The 16,192-nt window shown below is 48.7% G+C and overlaps 1 protein-coding gene across 1 annotated transcript in view; it reads left to right on the top strand.

The window, feature by feature from the left end:
* LOC134957218 (cytochrome P450 4B1-like) overlaps positions 1–16,192 on the top strand; it is a 122,120-nt gene that overhangs the window by 64,527 nt on the left and 41,401 nt on the right. Inside the window, exons 6-7 of the mRNA XM_063938920.1 lie at positions 3,406–3,557; positions 15,458–15,564. Of these exons, the coding sequence (XP_063794990.1) occupies positions 3,406–3,557; positions 15,458–15,564 (259 nt within the window). The remainder of the gene's footprint in view (positions 1–3,405; positions 3,558–15,457; positions 15,565–16,192) is intronic.

Genomic DNA, 16,192 nt, shown 5'->3' with positions numbered 1-16,192 from the left:
TTTGTTCTCTTTGATCCCAAGAAAATTGGGTGTCCTACTTCAAAGCAGTCTATTGCTCGCTGGATCAGGCTTACTATCCAGCATGCTTATTCTACGTCAGGATTGCCTGTTCCTAAAGTACAGGCCCACTCTACTAGGTCGGTGGGTTCTTCCTGGGCGGCTGCCCGGGGCGTCTCGGCTTTACAGCTCTGCCGAGCAGCTACTTGGTCGGGTTAGAACACGTTTGCTAAGTTCTACAGTTTCGATACATTGGCCTCTGAGGACCTTCAGTTTGGTCAATCAGTTCTGCAGGAACGTCAGCACTCTCCCACCCGGTTTGTGAGCTTTGGTACTTCCTTATGGTACTAATGTGGACCCCAGTATCCTGTAGGACGTTAAAGAAAATAGGATTTTAATAACCTACCGGTAAATCCTTTTCTCGTAGTTTGTAGAGGATACTTGGCACCCGCCCAGTGCTTTGTGTCTTCCTGCCCTGTTTCTTGGTTAAGTAATATTGTTGGTTCAGCTGTTGCTGATCCTGTTCAGTTTTGGTTATCGTGGCTTTCCTCTTGTTTGTGTGTGCTGGTTCAAATCTCACCTCTGTTCCATCCTTCCTCAGGATATGTCCGTCTCCTCGGGCACAGTTTCTAGACTGAGTCTGGTAGGAGGGGCATAGAGGGAGGAGCCAGTGCACACTATTGATTTCTTAAAGTGCCCAAGGCTCCTAGTGGATCCGTCTATACCCCATGGTACTAATGTGGACCCCAGTATCCTCTACGGACTACGAGAAAAGGATTTAGCGGTAGGTAATTCAAATTCTATTTTTGTACTTTATTCAGCAGATGTTAAGTATCTGGAACACAGAGACCTTGTAAAGTGGAGAAGATTTTTCTTGAAAGACCTATAGACCCGATTGTTCATTATATTGTCAGTAAATATTGGCCCTCATTCCGAGTTGTTCGCTCGGTATTTTTCATCGCATCGCAGTGAAAATCCGCTTAGTACGCATGCGCAATGTTCGCACTGCGACTGCGCCAAGTAACTTTACTATGAAGAAAGTAATTTTACTCACGGCTTTTTCTTCGCTCCGGCGATCGTAATGTGATTGACAGGAAATGGGTGTTACTGGGCGGAAACACGGCGTTTCAGGGGCGTGTGGCTGAAAACGCTACCGTTTCCGGAAAAAACGCAGGAGTGGCCGGGGAAACGGTGGGAGTGCCTGGGCGAACGCTGGGTGTGTTTGTGACGTCAACCAGGAACGACAAGCACTGAACTGATCGCACAGGCAGAGTAAGTCTGGAGCTACTCTGAAACTGCTAAGTAGTTAGTAATCGCAATATTGCGAATACATCGGTCGCAATTTTAAGAAGCTAAGATTCACTCCCAGTAGGCGGCGGCTTAGCGTGTGTAACTCTGCTAAATTCGCCTTGCGACCGATCAACTCGGAATGAGGGCCATTGTCTCTGAATTATAATTACAGGCAGTGGTCGAAGTGGAAAGTTTAAAGTGGGGGTATGGAAAAGTCAAGGATGCAATTATGCGTGCGTGCTCCAGAAAAGGGGTGTGGTCACCCAAAAGGGAGCGTGTCCAGTGTAGTAGAACCCTTTATACTATCTAGTACTGGTGCCCCTTTCACCTTCTAGCACACGGTACGAGCTGAAATTCACATTATAGCACACGGTATGAGCCGAAATTCACATTATAGCACCCGGTATGAGCCGAAATTCACATTATAGCACCCGGTATGAGCTGATATTCACATTATAGCACACGGTACAAGCCGTAATTCACATTATAGCACATAGTATGAGCCGAAATTCACATTATAGCACACGGTACAAGCCGTAATTCACATTATAGCACACAGTATGAGCCGAAATTCACATTATAGCACCCGGTATGAGCTGATATTCACATTATAGCACACGGTACAAGCCGTAATTCACATTATAGCACACAGTATGAGCCGAAATTCACATTATAGCACCCGGTATGAGCTGATATTCACATTATAGCACACGGTACAAGCCGTAATTCACATTATAGCACATAGTATGAGCCGAAATTCACATTATAGCACACGGTATGAGCCGAAATTCACATTATACCACACAGTATGAGCCGAAATTCACATTATAGCACACGGTATGAGCCGAAATAAACATTATACCACACAGTATGAGCCGAAATTCACATTATAGCACATGGTATGATCCACAATTCAGGGACAGGGACAGCCAGAGTGACGGCAGGGACAGCCAGAGTGACAGCAGGGACAGGGAGAGAGTGACAGCAGGGAGAGAGAGTAACAACAGGGAGAGAGTAACGATAGGGAGAGAGAGTGACATCAGGGAGAGAGAGAGTGACAACAGGGAGAGAGAGAGTGACAGCAGGGAGAGAGTGATGACAGTGAAAGCAGGGAGAGAGAGAGACAACAGGGAGAGAGAGAGTGACAGCAGGGAGAGAGAGAGTGACAGTGACAGTAACGACAGGGAGAGAGTGTGACAACAGGGGAACATTACCTGACTGTGGTCGGCGGATGCACCCATGGGCAGGACGGTGATAAGGAGGCCTTTGGTGCGGTGAGGTCCCTCTGGACCGCCATTTGTTGCGGGCGCTGTGAGCGGGTGAGCGGCGGGTGGCAGTGAGTTGCGGGCGGCTGTGAGTGGCGGGCGGCAGTGAGCTGCGGCTGGCAGTGGTGAGCAGCTGGGCGGTGGGCGGCGGTGAGCGGCTGTGAGCTAGTCCAGCACTCTACACAGCCGCCGAGCAGGGACGGGAGCACCATGTGCAGCAGGATGGCCACTTCCCTCACCTCTTTCTGCACACTTTTTCATTTAATAAAATAAAAAAAAAAACTTCCGGGTCAGTGAAAGAAGTGGCGGTATACCATACCGCCGTATACCGCCCCACTTCGACCACTGGTTACGGGTCTCATGATGTTTCAGCTCTTTCCTGCTGCTGTAGGCAACTCACACACATATCATATAATAATGACTTCTATGCTCTATGGCAGTGGTTCCCAAACTTTCTTGAATCACGATGCCCTAGAGCATCAGCATTTTGTTTCGCGGCACCCCTAGGATAACCGTTTTTTATCGATAAGTTTGGAAAAAAATATGACAGTTAAAAAAATGATCCTGTCATCTTAGGGTCAGTTACATGATGGTGTACAGTGCTTCTGATTGTACACATGTTTTATGATTGGCAGCCACTACACTGGTTTTGCCTATCGGTTGACCATAAATAATTTGATTTAACCTGGAACACCAACCCAAGGCACCCCTGCAAGTGCTCCGAGGCACCCCAGGGTGCCTAGGCACACAGTTTGGGAACCACTGCTCTATGGACTGTAATATAAAGCATGACACCTAGTGTCCACAATGAGGTACTGCACCCTACATTATTTACCTGTTCCTCTTTGTGCAGTGAGAATGAGTACATCAAAGCTGTGTATGAGCTGTCCCACCTGGCGGAATACAGGTCCCGCTGTTACCCCTACCATAATTCTATCATCTTCTACCTGAGCCCACATGGATGGCGCTTTCGGAGAGCGCTGAAAATTGCGCATGAGCACACGTGTGAGTACCAGTATATTATTTTTCACTTTTTAGTTCACAGCATGCAGGGCCAGGGTGGGGGTGACGGGATTATATTTTAGTAATCATACAATCTTAAATTTGTATTTTCTATAAACTCATGAGCACTGATTGTTACAATATAACAGCGGTGGTTTAGGGTGAGAATGGGTTGTAGGTGTAGGAAGGAAGGGTGTAAGGAGAACCGGTTATATTTGTGTCTTTCTCTCTACAACAATCACATTTGTATTTGTTCACAGGGTGATAAGACACTGTACATGGTGATTCCAGCGCACTGGAACGCTATGTAGTGTGCTGGAGTGTAATTATTATTATCCTTTATTTATATGGCGACACAAGGGTTCCGCAGCGCCCAATTACAGAGGATATAAACAACTAATAAAAACAGGAAAACAGCGACTTATAGGCGAAGGCAATATAGGACAAGTACAGGGTAAATAAACATAGCTGGGGGCGTTGCTTGGCTGGCAAGTGAAGTGGATGTGCTTCTCCCCAGCTCCTCTAAAACCGGCACATATAGGGTCTCTTAACCCTCCTTATTTACTCCCCCAAACGACCAGAAGGTACTCCGGTGGCCCCCCTATCGAGTTGCTTTTAAGCGCTCCTACGGATTGTGGCCTTCCCCCCTAGACGGATGCCGGGACCTGGAGTAAGTGAAGCGTCCGGATCACCTCTCAGGAGACGACCTCCCACTGCACGTGGGCCTTTTGCTGGACCTTGCCGCTCCTCCCGTACCCATCGTGCCTCACCCGGAGAGTGGGGAGACAGACCTGTACGTGGGGGTAAGGTTGCTCCGCACACGGAGCTCAGTCTGCGACCGCCGCGCCAGCTACCCGTACGGAGCTGCTGAGGCACCCACGAGTTAGCTGCTTCCCTACTGCAGCCGCAAGGCGCAGTGAGTCCCGCTGCTAGGACCGTCCGGCCGCCTCAGAGGCGGCACACTCTCCCCTCACCCTCCTTGCCCTGCGGACCCCAGGGCTCCCCCTGCCCTTGGACGCATTGCCCTGGAAGGCCCCGAGGTGGTCAGAGATCATTGCCTCATTAGACACATTGCCTCTTCTATAGAGGCTCATCCCCCCCTCACCCCAGTGCCCACATATATACCAGTGGGGCTAAGTTACTGTTCTGACCATGGGAGTTGGGTCCGCGGAGCCGAGGAGGGCCTTAACACCCCCCCTGCAGGTTGCGGCCTAATCCCCCCCCCCCCCCCTGAAGCCGGGGACTCCATTAATCATTACACCCGGCAGGCACTGAGACAGTTCCTACCACAGATCCCGAGCCATAGCTCACATAGAAGGCTCCCCCTGGTGGCTACCTTGGGGTAATTCACTAGAGAAGTATATATCTGCTCCAACGAGAGAAATCATATAACTGCTTCTCAGTCTCTCAGAGCCTATAATGCTATAAGATATATGTCTCAACCGGCCGCCATGGCCTCCGATGCCGTAATGTACTGCTGATGCCAACCCACAGGGAGCCACACCGCTGAAGGCACTCTTATGCGAATTATGTAACCATAGTCCACCTCGTCAACCTGACCTCAAGGAATCTGAGCTTCTCAATGCTGATTGAGTGATGCCCAAGAACAAGAAATCTTCTCAGAAGACCTGCAAATCAACTCCTCGGGGGAACATGTTGCAGTCTGCTATGAGGCGCTTTTTACAACCCACCTCGCCCGCTCTAACAGACAACCCTCCTGCTGCAACCTCCCCCTCTCCCCCGCAGGCCCCTCACCCGTCTCCTCCAAGAGCAGACATATCACATGTTCGCTCCCCGGGAGGTAGGGATCTACAAGACATCTTAGCCTATATGAAAAATCTGCCCACTAAACAAGATCTGCAAGACACAGTGAGACGTGAACTGGCTGCTATGAGACAGGATATTTCTCACATCTCTGACCAGGTGTCAAGCCTGGAGGACCACCAGGTTTCCTTTGACACTTTCCTAAAGTCATTGACGACCGTCATCGAAGCACAATCTTCGGAGATCCGCTCCCTCCAAACGCGGTTAACAGATTTGGATAACAGAGGGAGGAGAAACAATATCCGTGTGCGGGGTCTGCCGGAGGAAGTCCCTCAAACAGGCCTGATCGACGCTCTTACGAAGATCTTCAACAAGATCCTGGGTAACGACCCCAATGATACCATCACTTTCGATAGGGCTCATCGTGCCCTGAAACCAAGAGGTCTCTCCGCGGACAGACCATGTGATGTCATATGCAGATTGCATCATATCTCCCAGAAAGGATTTCAACGGTTCCGCGATCCAAATTTACCAAGACTTGTCCTGGCATACACTACAAGAACGGAAAGCCCTCAAGCCCCTAACGGATGACCTCCGTAAACGCCAATTGAAATACCGGTGGGGCTTTCCCTTTAATCTCCAAATCTCCTCATCGGGGAAAACCCACATCCTCAATTCCTACTCGGATCTCCCAGAGTTCTGTACGGGACTTGGCATACCAAAACCTGACTTGCACGATTGGGACTTCCCTACTCCAGAGCTACCATCTTTCCAACCCCTGAAAACAGGATCACCTTGGCAAGTGGTGCGGAAGGCCAGGTGGAAAAGCTCCAGCGGATCCCCCTCTGATAAGGACTCACGTGTTACCTGATTGATTACCTGAGATTTCTTGCTTGTTCTTGTTCTACTTAAATTGTTTCTCTAGGTTACAACGTGATATCATTTCACACCACTGATGAACCGTCATGTGATATCACGCTGTTACTGGGGCTCCGCCCTCACCCCCCCCCCCCCCCCCCCCCCAATATGTCTTGGGCCGTCGATTGTTGTTATTTCCTGTTCTATAATTACGAGATTTCTTGCATCCTACCACTCGAAGATTTCTCCATGTTAACGAGGTTTACGGTTTACAGTTTATTGCTTACAATTAGTTAAATCTATGCATGTATAATGACTACTGCATTATTCTTTCTCATTTTCATTATGCCTTTGGTGGTGGCTCCCTCACCCGCCCCACACCCGCTTCTGGCTGTTTGGCCTCTTGGGTTCCCAATCCTTAGATGGATCGGTTACTCTATTGCTGGTTTTTTGAATGTTATTGTTGTTTTCTCTCCATGCTCAGTCCCTCTCTTTTTCCCTCCTATCTCTCCCTCTTCTCTTTCATTGACCATTCTGGACCCATCGCTCTCCATTATGATACATGTCTCCTATGACGTCCACCGGCAAAGTTAAAGTCGCATCGATCAACACGAAGGGTCTCAATGTACCGGAGAAAAGAACATCCCTTTTGCGGTCCCTTTGGGCTGACAGAGTAGATGTCGCTCTGGTCCAGGAGACGCATTTTAAAATTTCAGCTAAGAACCCTCCCTTGACTAACTCCCGTTATCCCCAGGCCTTTTATAATAATAACCCAGACTCTAAATCAAAAAGTGTAGCGACAGAGTTCTCCAGGACCCTCCAGCTGTCAGACATATCTGTCCATAAGCTGATCCCGGGTCGTCTCCTGATGGTTCGTTGTAAAATATGCACGTGCCCATACACATTTATCGCACTTTATGCCCCAAATAAGGACCAGGTTCCATTTTTCCGCTCTGCCCTTTCCCAAATGGAGCCACTCCTTTCAGGGGTGGTTGTTCTGGGGGGGGGGGGGGGGGGGTATCTGAACTGGATAATGGATTCATCCTTAGATTCATCTTCTAACGCTCCCCGGACTTCCCAACGTCAATACCGACAGGTCAGACGACTGTTCCATGACCTCCAGCTGGCTGACTCCTTGAGGATTCTTCATCCCTTGGACAGAGATTACTCCTTTTACTGTCCCCCACACAATGCTTACTCTCGCCTCGATTATTTATTTCTGAGTCATAGGCATCTCCCCTTACTAATAGACTCCTCCATAGGTTCAATAACCTGGTCTGACAATGCCCCAGTACATATGACGCTTTCGACCCCCCAGACTACCCCAGGTCAATGGACCTGGCATCTTAATGAGTCATTGCTGCAAGACCAATATTGCAGGGGTGAAATAGAAAAGGCTCTGGCTAAGTTCTTCTCCATAAATGATACCGACGATGTCTCAAAGATTACCCTGTGGGAAGCGCATAAATGCACCATACGGGGTAAGCTCATACAGTTGGGGGCATTTATGAAGAAGCAGAGGTCAGCACTAATCACCAAACTATTAGATCGACTCCACCACCTCGAGTCCTTGCACAAAGCGACTCTATGGAGATTGACTACCTAGAACTACTTGATACACGGGCCCAACTAAAGAAAACCCTTACTGATAGTATCCAACTTTCAGTCCGTAAATGCAACTCCAAATACTACCAGTGGGGTAATAAACCTGGTCGCCTCCTGGCCCAGGCTCTTAAGGCCCAACGCTCCTCTTTGTATATTAAAAATGTAAAAGATCTCGGGAATGCTCTCCGATTCAAAACCCCTGAAATTGCTGCATGCTTCAAACAGTATTACTCCCTTTTATATAATTTGGAGAACCGACCTGATGGCACCGCCTCCCCTTACGACTTTTTACAGGCTAAGACATATCTAGAAAAAGTGTCCTACCCCGTCCTATCACCTTCAGATAGGGAAGCACTGGAACTACCTTTTACCCAGCAAGAACTGGAGACTGCCGTGACCTTGACACCATCTGGCAAGAGTTCAGGGCCGGATGGCTTCACTCTCACCTACTGTAAACAATTCAAGGACCTCACATCCTCTTATCTTCTCCAAGCCTTTAATTCAATCTCCGCAGATATACATTTCTCCAGCCAGTCCCTAGAGGCTCACATTTCTGTTCTACCCAAGCCCGGTAAAGACCCCTCGGTGTGTTCCAGTTATAGGCCCATATCTCTTCTAAATGTTGATGTCAAGCTTTTCGCAAAACTAATGGCAAATAGACTGAATGTATTCCTGCCTTCCCTAATCCACAACGATCAGGTGGGTTTTGTCCCGAACCGCGAGGCTAAGGACAATACCACTAAGGTGCTGAGCCTAATTCATATAGCATCCCAGGGCGGTCCTCCCACTGTGCTGCTATCCACCGACGCCGAAAAGGCTTTTGATAGGGTCAGATGGGGCTTTATGAGGTCTGTACTGGGGCACATTGGACTGGGTCCCCGTGCGCTTGACAGAATAATGGGACTTTATAGATCACCCACAGCCCGGGTCCGAGTAAACGGATCTTTATCCAACCCCTTTTCCATAAGTAACGGGACACGACAGGGTTGCCCACTATCCCCTTTACTCTTTGTCCTCTGTATCGAAGCTTTTGCTAGAGCTATTAGGGCCAATGATCGCATTACTGTCCTGAAGGTTGGTAATACAGAGCACAAACTTTCCCTGTTTGCTGATGATTTATTAGCTACAATAACGCACCCGGTTTCCTCCCTTCCTCACCTTATGCAGGAGCTGTCCCATTTCGGAGCACTCTCCAACTTTAAGATCAACATGTCCAAATCCTGCACCCTGAACATCTCCACCACCCCCGACACAGTAGCCAAACTTAAACGATCCTTCCCCTTTACCTGGAAAGCCTCCCACCTGTCCTATTTGGGAATACAGCTGGCAAGTGATCTGTCTTGTTTGTACACTTTGAATTTTGCTCCCCTTCTTCGAACGCTCAGGGCTGATTATAGCAGATGGTACCTCAAACCTCTCTCTTGGCTGGGGAGGGTGAATGTTGTAAAGATGAATACTCTCCCCAAACTACTCTACAAACTACAGGCCTTCCCCATACGGATCCCAGACTCCTGGTTCAAGTCCATCCAACTCTTGATACAACAATTTATCTGGTCTCGGAGACGGCCTAGAATCAGCCGGTCCACTATGATTCGCCCCGCCCGAAGTGGCGGTTTCCAGTTACCTGATATCAGAGGCTACTATTGGGCAATATTGCTCAATAGAGTTCTGGATTGGATGAGGAGTCGAGACATAAAGCAATGGGTGGCTATAGAGGGGCTTTATATGCAACAATTCCCAGAGATCTCCCCCTTGCTCCCCTCCCTCCCCAAGCCCCCCTCCCCTCACCCAACTATCACCGCGACCCTTTCCTTTTGAAAAAAAAAGCGCTGCTGGCCCCTCTTCCGATTTTGGCCCATCGACCTCTTTTCTAGCTAACCCCGACTTCCTACCCGGTTTAACACCCTCCCATTTTCGTGACTGGGCCCTTGAGGGTCTCTTTAGGGTAGGCCAGTTGGCAGTCTCCTCAGGAGTTAAACAGTTCTCGGAAGTACGATCTAAATGGGAAATCCCACAACATGACTTCTGGAAATATTTACAGCTTAGACATTTTCTGCTCTCTGAACGCAGATATCTCCAGGCCTCACGAGAATTAACACAGTTCGAGAGGCTGTGCGTCACTACATGCACCCCCCAGCACACTATCTCCTCACTTTACAGATTATTGCAGAATCGAGGTGCTCAGAAGCCCACACCCTTCCAGCTGGCCTGGGAAAGGGATCTCGGGATACCCCTAACAGACAAAGACGATATTCCTCAAATCCCATAAAAGTTCAGTCTGTATACAAGTTAGGGAGACTCAATATAAACTCTTAATGAGATGGTACAGACACCCTTCTCTCCTCCACTTCATGTATCCTGGAGTGACGGACAGATGTTGGAGATGTCTTAACGCCACAGGCTCCCTAATTCTGGTGGAACTGTCCCCTACTAAGACCATTCTGGGCTGATGTTATATCCATTTCTCAAGACATACTTCATGCTCCTGTCCCTACCGACCCGGCCTTTTGGTTGCTTTCCCACTCCTCAATTTCACTGGCTCAGCACAAAACATCATTACTCCGCCACCTGTCTAATGCTGCGCGGGCAGTCATCCCCACACTATGGAGATCTCCATCCCCGCCCACAAGGAAACTACAAAGATTACGTCTATGCTACCAAATGACTTAGCCCCGCAGCTGATCGAATAGAGAGACTGTACTGCACCTCCCCCTCAATTCGAAAGCCCCCCAGATTTGGTCACACCATGTTCTTTCCCTCTTATTTCCTTCATTTAATACTTCTCTCTTTTCTATAACTTTTCCATAATGTTACTTAAGATACCACGATTGCATTATTGTATGGATAGATAGCGAATGGACACCATATTGACACTATAGAATAGCCTACTAATGCCAGTACCTGTACCAACCCCTAGCGCTTGGGGTGATACGCTACCCTACTCTTTAAGGCTATGATGTAATTGTATGTCCTGACGATTTCTTTTTCTGTCAAAATGTGATGTAATCCTTGCATTATCCTAAATAAAAACAGATTATACAAAAAAAATAAACATAGCTACATCAGCAGATGAAAATGGAATAAGTATCAGGTGGCCGAAAACTGTGGGACCGGGGGCAGTTGAGGATTATTAAAGTAAGAGAAGGATAAGCACATGACGGTTGAGGGCAATGCTTGGGAGAGCTTACATTCTAAAGGGGAGGGGCAGACAGACAGGGGTGACACAGATGGGTAGACTGAGCGTGGGACAGGGGGTTAGGAGGAGATATGGCTGGGTTTGGTGAAGAAGTGGGCCTTAAGAGCCCGTTTGAAGTTCTCTAGAGAGGTGGAGAGTCTGAGGGGGAGAGCTAGAGAATTCCAGAGAAGTGGTGCAGCTTGTGAAAAAGCTTGGAGGTAGAAATGGGAGGAAGTAATCAGTAGGCAGGTGAATCGGCATGCATTAGCAGAGTGAAGAGGATGGCTGGGAGAGTAAAGGGAGATAAGGTCAGAGATGTAAATGAGAGAGGAGTGGGTGAGGGCTTTGTAAGTGAGTGTGAGAAGTTTGAATTGGATTCTGAAAGGGAAGGGGAGCCAGTGAAGGTCTAGTAGGAGAGGAGAGGTGGATGTAGTGCGTTTGGTGAGGAAGATGAGCTGGGCTGCAGCATTGAGGATAGATTGGAGTGGAGAGAGGTATTTGTCAGGGAGGCCAGTCACCAAGAGATTACAGTAGTCCAGCCTGGAGATGACCAGTGAGTGGATAAGAGTCTTAGTAGCATCCTGGGTCAGAAAGGGTCTGATCCTGGAGATATTTTTGAGATGGAAATGACAGGTTTGTGAGAGGTGCTGAATGTGTGGTTTGAAGGAGAGGGAGGAGTCAAGGATTACGCCAAGACAGCGCACATAAGAGCTAGAGGAGATAGTCGTGCCATCAACAGATAATGAGATTGTGGGAGGTGAGGTTGTACGGGTGGGAGGGAAGATGATCAGCTCAGTCTTGGACATGTGAAGTGTAAGAAAGCGCTGGGACATCCAGGAAGATATATCAGAGAGACAGTTAGAGGTACGAGTGAGAAGAGGAGGGGAGAGGTGAGGGGACGAAAGGTAGATTTGAGTGTCATCAGTATAGAGGTGATATTGGAACTTAAAAGAAGTAATGAGTTCACCTAAAGAGGACGTATAGAGAGAGGAAAGGAGAGGACCAAGAACAGGACCTTGGGCGACACCAAAATTTAGTGGAAGTGCGGGGGGAGGTAGCGTCATGAGAGGAGATAGAAAAGGAATGATAAGAAAGTTAGGAGGACAGCTAGGAGAGGGCAGTATCACACAGACCAAGAGAGTGAAGGATTTGCAGAAGGAGAGGGTGGTCCACACTGTTAAAAGCAGCAGAGAGGTCAAGAAGAATAAGCAGAGAGTAGTGGCCCTTAGATTTGGCTGTATGGAGGTCATTCCAAACTTTTGTGAGGGCAGTTTCAGTGGAGTGGAGAGAATAGAAACCAGACTGGAAAGGGTCAAGCAATGAGTGTGAGGAAAGAAAGGCAGTGAGGCGGTAGTAGACAATACGCTCAAGGAGCTTGGAGGCAAAAGGGAGGAGAGAGATGCGTCGGTAGGTGGAGAGGGTGTTTGGATTAAGGGTAGGTTTTTTAAGAAAAGGGGAGACAAGAGCATGCTTGAAGGCAGAGGGGACAGTGCCTGATGAAAGGGAGAGATTGTGAAGGTGGGAAAGATGGGAACAGGCAGGAGGAGAGAGGTAGCGGAGGAGGTGGCAAGGGATAGGGTCAAGTGGGGAGGTGGTGGTGGGGGGGAACGTATGAGGGTCATGACTTCCTCACCAGATACATGGGAGAAAGATGTCAGAGTTGGTGAGAGGAAAGGGAAGGGTTGGTAGGGGATGGGTGGTGGCTGGTTGCTGGGATGTGATGTCCTGACGTATGGAGTCAATCTTGGTTGTAAAATAAGTGGCAAAGTTAAGAGCAGGCATTGAGGATGGGAGAGGAGGTGGTGGTAGGCAGAGGAGGGAGTTGACAGTGGCAAAGATGCACTGAAGGTTTGAGGACTGGGAGGAGATGAGGTTCTTGAATTATGACTGTTTAGTAAGGGGAAGGGTAGATATCTGGTGCATTTGGTGTGCCAGGGTGGAGGTGTTGATCTGCGAGGGTGAATAGTGGTTGGTGGAGTGATAGAGTAAAAAGCAGAAGTAAGAGATGCATTGTATAGGGAAGTGGCTTCTTCAGGGCATGAGAGAGACAGAATAGGAGAGAGAAGTGAGTCGAACAGGGAGGATAGGGATGAGGTCTCAATAGCCTCAATGTTACGCTTAGTGCTGGTAGCCTTAGGAGGGAGAGATGGGGAGGAGATAAGTTGAAAGAGAGTAGGTGATGGTCAGAGAGGGGGAAAACTGACTCATTACATGCCGCTGTGTGCTGCGGGCAACCGCTGCCCGCAGCACACAGCCGCCCGGAGAGGAGAGGAGAGGAAAGGAGCAGCGGTACGGGGGAGAAGGAGAAGGAGGGAGGTGGATGAAGGAGCCGCAGCAGCGATTTACTACTGGTTGAGGCGCTGCTGCTGGCCCTCTGCTTCACTATAGGCTGTCTTCTGAGAACAGCCTATAGTGAAGCAGAGGGGCAGCAGCAGCAGCGCCTCAACCAATAACACAGTGCTGCTGCGGCTCCCTCCTCCACCTCCCTCCTCCTCCTTCTCTCCTGCCCGGGAATCGTGAGTGACCAGAAGCTGCACCGAGGAGCCTGAGCCAGCGGAGAGGGTAAGTATAATAATTCTTCTTTCTTTCTCTCTTTCTTTCTTTCTTTCTTTCTTTCTTTCTTTCTTTCTTTCTTTCTTTCTTTCTTTCTTTCTTTCAAAAGGGGGACTGTCTGCCACAAAGTGTAAAAAGGGGGACTGTCTGCCGCAATGTTGAAAAAGGGGGAATCTGCCTGCTGCAATGTGTAAAAAGGGGGAATCTGCCTGCCGCAATGTGTAAAAAGGGGGAATCTGCCTGCCTCAATGTGTAAAAAGGGGGAATCTGCCTGCCGCTATGTGGAAAAAGGGGGAATCTGCTTGACGCAATGTGGAAAAAGGGGGAATCTGCCTGACGCAATGTATAAAAAGGGGGAATCTGCTTGCCGCAATGTGTAAAAAGGGGGATGCTGTCTGCCGTAATGTGTAACAAGGGCACGCTGTCTGCCGTAATGTGTAACAAGAGCACGCTGTCTGCCGTAATGTGTAAAAAGGGAATGCTCTCTGCCGTAATGTGTAAAAAGGGGACGCTGTCTGCCGCAATGTGTAACGAGAGCACGCTATCTGCCGTTATGTATAAAAAGTGTACGCTGTCTGCCGCTATGTGTAACAAGGGCGCGCTGTCTGCCGCTATGTGTAACAAGGGCACGCTGTCTTCCGCTATGTGTAACAAGGGCACGCTGTCTGCCGCTATGTTTAACAAGGGCACGCTGTCTGCCGCTATGTGTAAAAAGGGCACGCTGTCTGTCGCTATGTGTAAAAAGTGTACGCTGTCTGCCGTTATGTGTAAAAATGGCACGCTGTCTGCCGTTATGTGTAAAAAGGGGGACGCTGTCTGCCATTATGTGGAAAAAGGGGGACGCTGTCTGCCGTAATGTGGAAAAAGGGGGACGCTGTCTGCCATTATGTGGAAAAAGGGGTACGCTGTCTGCCGTAATGTGTAAAAAGGGGGACGCTGTCTGCCATTATGTGGAAAAAGGGGTACGCTGTCTGCCATAATGTGTAAAAAGGGGACGCTGTCTGCTGTAATGTGTAAAAAGAGGAATCTGTCTGCTGTAAGGTGTAAAAGAGTCTCTACCTAGTGTAGTGGTGCTACTGTGCGGCGTAACATAGAAACATAGAAACATAGAATTTGTCGGCAGATAAGAACCACTTAAGCTTATTTGATCCTTATTTCTTTGTAAGAATATCCTTATGTCTATCCCATGCATGTTTAAATTGCTCTACTGTCTTAGCCTCTACCACCACTGATGGGAGGCTATTCCACTTGTCCACTACCCTTTCTGTGAAATCATTTTTTTGCAAATTTCCCCTGAACCTCCCCCCCTCCATTCTCAGTGCATGTCCTCGTGTCCTAATTTGAATAATGGAGACTACTGTGCACCGTTGTATGAATTGGTATTATTTTGTGGCCACACCCCTTCCCCACAAAGCCACGCCACAGTGTATTTTTGCGCGCGCCTACGACGCGCACTGCCCCTGTTTTGCATGCACGGGTGGGGCTCCGATGCCGTTTCTTGCACACAGTGCTAAAATGTCTAGTTACGGCACTGTTGCTAGGTATCCATTTCTCTGGCCCTGAGCAGGTCCCCCTCACCAGATCCTCTCCAGGGGTGAGGGGGTGGACTTGGATGCGATGGGGGGCCCAAAGCATTTTGTCGCACCTGGGCCCACCGCTCGCTAGTTCCGCCACTGGGTGTATAGCATGGACCTCAAATGTAGAGAATGTAAGGGATGGTTCTGAAAGTATAAGTTGGTATGTGTAGCTAGAGGGTAAAAGGACCCCAACATCACCACCATGGCGACCCCCGGGTCGGGGGAGGTGGGGTGTGAGGATGTGCTGGCTAAGTTATGCCCCCAATATTCTGATTTGGGGTGATTGGAAGGAGGGCATATGGTCAGCAGTGGGTGGTACATGTCTTGATTGTGCTTATTAAATGGTAAATAATAAAATGTTTCCATTATAGCTAATGTAATAAAACAGAGAAAAGAAGCGCTGAAGCAGGTGACTGAGCTGGAGAAGGTGAAGCAGAGGAGACACTTAGATTTTCTGGACATCCTATTATATGCCAAGGTACTGAGTGTCCTGCTGTTACCTTCCCTGACCCCCGCACTATTACAGCGGGGTACTTTCTCACTTCTCGGTCCTTAGGCCAATGAGGGGGAAATTCACTTATCACACACTAATACAATGTAGATCATCTGGAAGTAAAGTACATAACTTGTTTTTGTCCACACCCCAGTTTTATTTTTCATTTTGTGATGTTATGTGATTAATTAGAGCAGTAGTTTCCACGCTCGGTCCTCAAGGGCCCCTAACAGTCCAGGTTTTCCAGGTCACCCAGCTGTGTATCACCAACTGTCACATTTTAAAAATCCACCTGGAAACCCTGGCCTGTTAGTGGCCCCTGAGGACTGAGTTTGAGAACCACTGAATTAGACACAACGCACTGGCATGTGCTGTAGCCACACTTGCGGTAGTGCTGGACTCACAGATTTTTGTTGCTGTCCCAAGATAAGAGCAGGCTGCAAAGGGGGCGAGTTCCAGGGGCGAGTTGCGCGGGTGAGTTGCAGGGGTGAGTTGCGGTCTGTTGCACATCATTACAATAGCAACTGACCTCCCTCGCATTTAATTGAATTGACCCGTTACAGTGTGAAGTCTTATTTTTGGCATAGTTCAGGTCTTTAATTCACAACAATAA

Source organism: Pseudophryne corroboree, chromosome 9, assembly GCF_028390025.1.
Source record: "Pseudophryne corroboree isolate aPseCor3 chromosome 9, aPseCor3.hap2, whole genome shotgun sequence".
Lineage (NCBI taxonomy): Eukaryota > Metazoa > Chordata > Amphibia > Anura > Myobatrachidae > Pseudophryne > Pseudophryne corroboree.
The sequence above is the reverse complement of the archived record's forward strand: the minus strand, read 5'-3'. Positions and strand labels throughout refer to the sequence as shown.